At 45.7% G+C, this 8,733-nt stretch overlaps 1 protein-coding gene across 1 annotated transcript; it reads right to left on the bottom strand.

Moving 5' to 3' along the window:
- Positions 1–4,838: 4,838 nt before the first annotated feature.
- Positions 4,839–8,519, bottom strand: LOC124697985 (transmembrane protein 209). The gene is made up of 7 exons (XM_047230511.1): positions 8,323–8,519; positions 8,172–8,227; positions 7,059–7,903; positions 6,765–6,963; positions 6,435–6,614; positions 5,921–6,297; positions 4,839–5,207 (listed from the first exon to the last, which is right to left on the bottom strand). Exons 1-7 carry the CDS (start codon positions 8,517–8,519, stop codon positions 5,067–5,069), a joined length of 1,995 nt encoding a protein of 664 aa, XP_047086467.1. The 3' UTR covers positions 4,839–5,066.
- Positions 8,520–8,733: the final 214 nt, after the last annotated feature.

The following is an 8,733-nucleotide window of genomic DNA, read 5'->3' as shown; positions in this document are numbered from 1 at the left end:
CCTAGGCTAGGTTCAGTATTTTTGCACAAAAAATGTAGAAGATCTCTTCATAGTTGTAGTTATTGCTAGTTACCATTTTAAGTGCCGAAGTATTAGAAGCCAATTGCAGTACATGCATCGATGAGGGTTTCAAGGATGCATTCGCTGCTTGCGTTCTTATAAAGTAAAATTCAAGGATGCATCGGTTGCTTGCATGCTTAGAAAGGAATTAATCGCTTACGAGCTTTGCACACTGCAACTTTCAAGCAAGATGATCAGTTGGTCAGCTCAAGTGAATATATCAGCGATACAGGTTGATACCTCCATAATGCATAGAATGACATTTGAGATGGTTATAGGTGCACTCATTTTTGGCTTGTCAAGCGTGACAGCCAACTCCTCGCATAGGTTTTCCACTGTAGTTGAGGAGATGGTCATAGATGGCAGCCACTGCACACATTGGAGTTGATATATGCACAATGTGACTCTCATCTCTAGAACTTCAGGTCTACCAACATTATCATTGGTTGGTCAGGGAGGTGGTCTGATACAACGTGGTATACCTACAATTTTCACCTGCACTAGTATTTTACCAGTGTGCCGATGTAGAAGATTCCCATATTCACATCCAACACTCCCAAACGTAAGCTAGCAAGCACGAGAATTCTTGAATATTACTTTTAGTAAGCTACGACATTGCCTTTCACTAACACATATATTGTCCCTAGGTAGAAATGAGACAGAAATGAGACATGAAAAAAATCCTCTTTGCATCTTGACTAGAATCAATCTTTTATTCATTGTTTCATGTGAGTTCCCCATGCTATCTTTTTTTATCATTCTTGACTAGAAGTGTGATCATTATGTCACTGCTTACCTTTGTTATCTTGCATAGGAAGATGCGTACATCCAAGAAGACGAAGAAACAATCAAGTTTTCTAGTATAACTTCGAATGATCTATGTTCCTCCATTTTCTGTAGTCATGTCAAACTATATGAAACAAAAAATTAATACATCTAGCTAGAACCTTTTTTCAGTCATTAATAATATGGTTACATTAAAGGACGATGACATGGGGCTAAGTGACCCCCTAGGTTCAGACTTTTGCCAAAAAAAGGCAATAAAGCTCTTCGTAGTTGGTGGTTAGGGGTAATTTCTGTTTTAAGTGGCAAAGTATTAGAAGCCAATTGCAGCATATGCATCGATGAGACTCTCTAGGGTGCACAGGTTGCTTCCAGGCTCACAAAGGAGCTATCAATTGCTTATGAGCTGTGCACTCTTCAACTTTCTGGCAAGATGATCACTAGGTTAACTCAAATGAATATATGCGATATAGTTTGATACCTTCACAGTGCATTCATTGTTGGTATGGCAAGAATAGCAGCCAACATCTTCCAAAGGTTTTCCATTTCAGGTGAGTATATGGACATAGATGGAAACCACTCACTACACGGCCTATTTCTGGATGGTAAGGGGGTGGTCTGCTATGGCGTGGTTTACCGACCTCTTTTGCTTATACAAGCATTTTACCAGCGATTCAATGCAACAGATTCCTATATTCATGTCCAACAAACCCAAATGTAAGCTAACAAGCGCCATAAATCTTGAATATTACATTTAGTAAGCTACAACATTCATTTCAGTAACACCTCCATTGTTCTTCAGTATACTAGAGACAAGAAGAAGAATACTAATATTAATAAGAAGAATGGTAATTTTATATGTGATTGTATGGGATTTCTATCTTTGTAGCTGTGATCATTCGTTCATTGTTCGCCTTGTGATCAAGGCAGTAATAATAATAATAATAATAATAATAATAATAATAATAATAAGGGCAATATATTTTTAAGTGTAAGGGCTTGTGATCACGAACCGATGGGTTAACAACCTCAAGGTACGCAATATATTGATAGGTTCAGGACCCGAAGAATGACCCGGTAACAACCCTACGTCATGTGTTGGCTATATTATGTGGAGCATGTGAGGCCCTCAAATATTACAAAGAGTGTTAGGAATCTAGCCGAGAGATATGGTGGACGATGGCTAGGAGTCTAGCTGGCGTGTCAATATGTTCTGGGTAGGATACAGCTCCAGGTAGAATGAAACTGAAGGATATGCTCTAAGATCTTAAAGATGAATTACTTGAGTACTACAACTCCGGTGAGCTTCTCGCCAGAGTCTTCTGGCTTCTGATGGTTGGATGAACTTCTGGGTGTATGGTGTAATTGAAGTTGGACCTCCTTCTTCCTCTATGGGCTACTCCTTTTATACCTCTAGCTATGGACATTGGGGCATTAGTGAGAGGTTACCGTCATAGTCGAGGTGACATGGAGGTGCTAAACTACTTGGTTGTTACTCTTTCGGCTCCTTGGCCGCTACTACGTCTCCTTGTCGCTGGGCTATCGGGAGCTGCTCCACGGTAGCTAAGGTCATCATGGAGTTTGGTGTCCTTGAGGATGACTCCGCCGGCCGGTGGGCCGGGATGTGACTTGGCGAGGGATCATGCCTCACTAGGATGCCTAGGGACGTGCCCGTGTGGCGGGCTATCCAGCCCCATCGTCCAGTCATGCGGCATGCCTAGCATCATGAGTGTTGAGTTCTATGATGTGGGGGGCTATTGGCATTTCTAGCTGGCCGATTAGGCCTGATGAGGCCTAAGGCCACGTGGGTTGCCCGATCTCACGAATTGACTGAGGGAAAGGCGGGGGAGAGGAAGAACACGAAGAACACGATGACCACACGCAAATGCACACCAACCCGATACAATTCCGATTTACCCCCGATAGCCCGAACCACTATCCCGATAGAATCTCTCGAGGGAATGACAGGAGGTTGAATCCCCGAGAGAGAGACCGGTATACGATCGATAGAGTTACATGAGTGAAAGACCGAAGTAGAATCACAAGTATGAAAGATCCATCATATGAGGAGTGCCTTGTATAATAGATTTGGTAATCTAAGGAGTGGGTTTCCATAATCCCAAAGAGATGGTGGAGCCATAAGCGAAGTTCTCACCCAATTTATGTCTAACCTCATGAAGGGGGAGGTGGGAGATTATATATAGGGAGCCACTAAAGGAGGGGTAGTTTAGGCATACATAGGGATAAGGGTACATAGTGCGATGCGTTTCGGCGGTATGACCGACGGTGCCGGGCTGGGCGCCGGTCTGGTTCGGCGAGCGTTTCGGTGTGCCGGTTCATGCGCCGGACAGGTTCGGCGTGGGGGCCGGTGGCGCCGGTTTGTGCACCGGTTTCGCCAGGTCTTCTTCTGTCTCCTCTTCCATGCCTCCGTGACCTCGGCCTTGAGTGTGGTTCTTGTCGTTGACGCACATGATGAAGCGAAGACCGTAGGTCGGGCTGCATCATCTCCCCCCACTTGAAAAAGAGTCGTCCTCGACGATAAATCTTCATGAATGTGTAGAGGAGGCAGATGACACCAACGCTTGAATGTCCACTTTAAAGTCATGTACCCTATCAATAGCACAAGAGAAGCAAGAGAACACGCCGAACCCGTTTGCCGACGACGCAACTCACACGCCGAAGGATTTTCAGCGCTGGTTCCGGATGAACAAGGATCTGTTCATGAAGATTGTCTTCGACGTTAGGGAGTACGATGACTACTTCATGTGCAAGCAAGATTGCACCGGTATGTGGGGCTTCTTCTCAATCCAGAAGTGCGCTGCTGCATTGTGTTGTCTTGCATATGGAGCTGATGACTACCTGTGCATGGCGGAGTCGACATGCTCCAAGACTGTCTACAAGTTTTGCCGAGCCATCATAGCGGTGTTTGCTGGAGATTATTTGAGAGCACCGACGGCATATGATACATCTCGGATCCTGGCATAAAATGCGGCTCGAGGATTTCCTGGGATGCTCGGAAGCATCGACTGCATGCATTGGGTTGAAAGAATTTCCCTTTTGCTTGTTAAGGGATGTACAAGGACATAAAGGTCAGTGCTCTTGAGGCAGTGGCAGACTTTGATCTCTAGATTTGGCATGCTTTCTTTGGCATGGTAGAAACCCACAATAATATCAACGTGTTGCAGCACTGTCCGGTGTTTGCCAGGCTACCCGCCGTGAACTTTGAGATCAATGGCCACACATACAACAAGAGTACCATCTAGCCGATGGTATCTATCCAACGTATGCTACATTTGTGAAGAAAATCCTTGATCCAAGTGCAGAGATGGACGCTTATTTTGTGACATGCCACGAAGCAGCTTGCAAGGATATTGAGTGGGCTTTTGGTGTGCTCCAGCAGCTTTTCACTGTTGTTAGGTACCCTACTCTCACTTGATCGAAGTCTCGAATGTGGAAGGTGATAAATGCTTGTATGATCATGCACAACATGATCATTGAGAGCCAGCATGACACACTTGTAGATGATGATCAACCATTTGATTATCAAGAGCCTTTTGCTCAAGTTGAGCATGTACCCTAAGAGTTCGCGGCTTTCCTTGATATGCATGCATAAATCCAATATGTAGATGTTCATGCTCAACTTCAAGTGGATCTAATTGTTCATCTGTGGGCAAAGAGAGGAGCCGCCAACGCATGATTTAAAATTTAAATTATTGTATGAATAATTCTATTTGTATTTGTGTTAAACTATGTTAAATTATTGTATGAATAAAATTTAAATTATTGTATGAAATTTTTTGGAGGACCCCAGTGTGGAATGGCCGTCCCTCTAATTCAGGAGGTTGTGCCGGTATCCCCATATACTCGTGCCGGCACACCTGCCGGCGCTTATTTGGGAACCGCCGGTAAAGATGCTCTATGAACGTAGAGACGGTTCAGTCTGGAATTGATAAAAGCTCATTTTTCTTCTCCCAGCAAGAGGAAGATACAGGACGTAGCCGAAGGCACACAAACATTGCATTTCGGAGTTTGGATAATCAGCGATTCAAGATACAATTCAGAAATAATTTCAGGAGTCTCGAATAGGGCATACCACATCCTAAAACTAAGTTAGTTCAGGAGATGCTGGCCTTGATAACATGTAACACCAGCAACTAGGCTAGTCATAAAGCATCTCCTTCAGAGTACAAACTACAATCTCCTTCAGAGCATGCGGCTCTTCTTCAGCTCTCCATGTCTGAATCAAGAACGGACAGGATGTTCAAGGCAGAGGAACCAATGTGGGTTCCCCTGACAATACCGCCATAACCAACGTTTATCTGGTAGCATAGAAGCAAAATGGCATCCCACAGTGCTGTTCTTCCCTGGAAAATGAAAACACATGTGGACAACATTAGTAACACTTAATACACATGTGGAGTAAATGCCAGGTATGTAAAATTCCCAAATTGTGAACAGGTTTTGTCATTAAGTAATAAATATAGAAGCAATGGTGAACTTACTTGAGTAAATCTAGTTGCCTCGCACGTGCACACGCACAAAACAAAAGAGTAAATCTAGTTGACTTATAACCTTTATGCAACTATCTCATGTTAAGCTAGCACAAAATAGAAGTTTTTGGCAGATGTGAAGCTGAACTTAAATTAGGTGCATGGCACAATCATATACTCAATGTCAAAGTCATGCTACATACCATTAATTTGTTACCATAATTTGTACTACCACCGTTCCATAATATAAGCCGTTTAAGCAATTTATTTAGTGATAACAAATAATGTGGTTGCTGCCTTAGAACATTTATTTTCAATCATAGCAACACAAGAGGTGGAAAGACTATACTTGCAGCCTCAAAACATCTCTTTCCAATCACTTTAACACGAAACATATCTCACGTCTTTTGTCCCAAATGCACCACATCCCACTCATGACCTTTTGGGTTTGTTTCTCGTCAATCCTTCTATTTCGAATGGAATGCGTCTTATTAAATAACTTTTCAGCCATTTCATAATTCATGTCCAATGATTATATTTAACACTAAGGCAACAAGAACAACGATTATTGGAAATGCTTGAATCACCTGAAGAGAAAATTGCAGCTTCTTGTCCCAGTATAGAGCAAAAACTGGAGGGCTCTGCTTGCCCACAGCCAGTACAAGGGCCCCTGGGTGAATAACTGCTGGAACACCAGATATCAAAGCAACATACTTCTCCGGAAACCTCTCTTTGGGTGGAAGGACTCCTAGAAACAAGGGATTTTTGCTAGACTGGGCACCAGAGTAGGAGGTAGGATCAACATGAAGCATCCACTTTGGATGCTCAAGGAAAGCAGCAAACAAGTAGAGAAGAAGGTGCGAGTCAGTTGGCAGCTCACTGCTCCATTTTTTCTCTGATTTACCATAGCCATCTCTATAACTCGTGTAATCATAATTCTTCAAGCATGTTCCTTCAGCAAGCTCTGCATCATGATATAAGTAATACAGGTTACCCCAATATTCTTTGTAATTACCCTATTTTGTGACTGCAGGTCTAAATAGCATCAAGCAACTAAAGGCTCTATAGTTTACTTTTCAGACAAAATAATGAATGCCTCACCTTGAACTCTGTGAACAGTATAATCAGCACGAACAGTACTCTGTGGCAGCAAGCCTTTTATCAGCTCTCCCTTCATCAGAGCATTAAGCCTCTGGTGCTCTGTAATTGCATCGATACATGCTTGAATAGCTGGAAGGAGAGGGTTTGATTGTGGCTGTTGTGGACTGCCAAAGGTTTGGGCTGGAAGGAAAAAATAATTACTAGTAAGTACCAAACTTGAAGCGTAAACTAACTTTAACCACACCACAAAGCCCTTTCTGCGCAAGTTGATGGAAATATATAAACACACAAAATTACAGAAGGAAAGTTCAGAGTACACCAGCAACTTACCAACAGGAGCATTACGGGACTGCAGAAGTGCACCGCGCAATTGATTAAGAATGCCATCCTCATCAACCGTGACAGTTGGCTGCCAATCTTTAGTCCCACCAAGTGGAGATAAGCTAGCCGGTGCTGTTGTGCTTGGCAGGTCGCTTCCAACTTGGCTAACATTAACTGAAGCCCCAATACTAGCTGTCGTTTGCTTAACCTGACAAGGAGCATAACAACAAAATAAAATGGTGAGTACTGAACTGGACTAAAAAAATACAGGTTCCTGTAAGAACAATGCCAACTAACGAGCACCTGAATATGGCTTGATTTAATCTTGTGGACAAGCGGGTTCATCAGAACTGAAGAAAACCACTGCCTGATGTTGTTGCGCCACTGCTCAATCTCAGGATACACACCCAGATTTTCAAATGCATCCACTGCCTGCTCCAGGGACATCGGAGGCGGAAACTCACCCTCACCCTTTTTTGGAGGCGTGCTGTACTTCTGATGCGAGCCAGGAGACATCCTCACAGCCCTCAGAGGTGTGCTCCGTGTAGCACCAGAAGGGGTGGTTGACGTGGTGACTGAGACAGGACTGGCAATGCCAAAGCCCGTGATGTTTGCTGGAGGTGTTGCAGTTTTACTGGCTGAATCCGTGAGATTGTCGATAGTTTCATCCAAGCGAGCCAAGAAGTGGTCCAGCATCGCCTCAGTTTGTATGCCATTGGCGCTGCCTGAGCTCTTCCTCGACCACGGAGTTGAAGGGGAAGAAGCAGGCTTCTGTAGTGGAGTGGCAGGAGACATTTGTAATGACGTCGTCAATCTCTCCCCACCAGGGCTCAAATGGCTGGAGCCCATCCTTGGTTGCCCCCGGGACGGTGTGTAGCTGAACGAAGACCTCCTGATAGGAACAATCGGCTCCGAGGGTGTTGATGGCTTCGCCTTGGGAGGCTTCTTGGTTTGCTCACCCATGGCAGCTCCGTCTGAACCTGTGGTCTTCAACCCGAGAAGCCCCAGCTGGCGTTCGGACAACGCAACCTTGTCCTCCTTGGCCAATGCCCTCCTCCCATTGTATAGCATCAGCGCCCTGAAGAACGCTGGCACTGTCAAAAGTGCGACGAGACCCAGTGCTGCCTCCACCAGCCTAATGACGAGCACTGAAAGAGGACGACGAGTTAAATTCTGCAGGTACTTTTGGCACACAACAAAGTGCATTTAGAAGACCTAAGAGCTAAGATTGTCAAATTTTGAGGATCATTATATGTGCAGGAAAACATGTTATTCCTGCCAGTATCTTCTGCGACAGTTAACCATTCTCTCCAAGCTTGGCATTTCTACAAGCACCTTATGAGCAACCAGGCACAGCGCCGGCACGGGCAAGAATTTTCAGAACACCCAATCCAGCGTAGAGGCAAGCTAACTTACCGACGGCAGTGGTGGATAGACCCGCGCGTCCGGCGACCTTGACAAGCTGCCCCTCCCTGTGATAGCAGCGACACATGAGAACCCACGCGTTGTAAAACGATCTGGGGTTCAGGGTGTACGTAGAAGGAGAGTGGAGTAGATTTAGGCTTACCAGGACGACAGGGCCATGAGGGAGGAGGCGGAGGCGATGGGGGAGAGCGCGAGGAGGAGGAGGACCGGGAGGGAGGGGCGGACGCTGCGGGAGGCGAGCGCGCGGGTGACGGACGGGTTCTGGTACACCGAGAACTTGTCCCGCGGCTTGCCGTCGCCGCCGCCGCCTCCCGGGGATCCACCGGGCCGAAACTCCATCGGCGCGGGTGTTGCCGTCGCCGTGGGCTACCTGAGGTGATGCGCCGGCGCCGCGGAGGTGGAGGTGGGGAGCGGCGGCGGCGACAGCGAGAGCGAGCGAGCTGTTTGAAATTGGGAAGCTACTACTGCGTTCGAATTTAATGGGAGGCAAGGCAAGGCAACTGGGGTCAGCATCGCGGCATCGGATACGAGGTCGTGCCGGTGGAAAACCTGG

Source organism: Lolium rigidum, chromosome 3 (genome assembly GCF_022539505.1).
Source record: "Lolium rigidum isolate FL_2022 chromosome 3, APGP_CSIRO_Lrig_0.1, whole genome shotgun sequence".
NCBI classification, from domain to species: domain Eukaryota; kingdom Viridiplantae; phylum Streptophyta; class Magnoliopsida; order Poales; family Poaceae; genus Lolium; species Lolium rigidum.
Note: the sequence above shows the minus strand (reverse complement) of the source record. Positions and strands in the feature narration are given on the sequence as shown.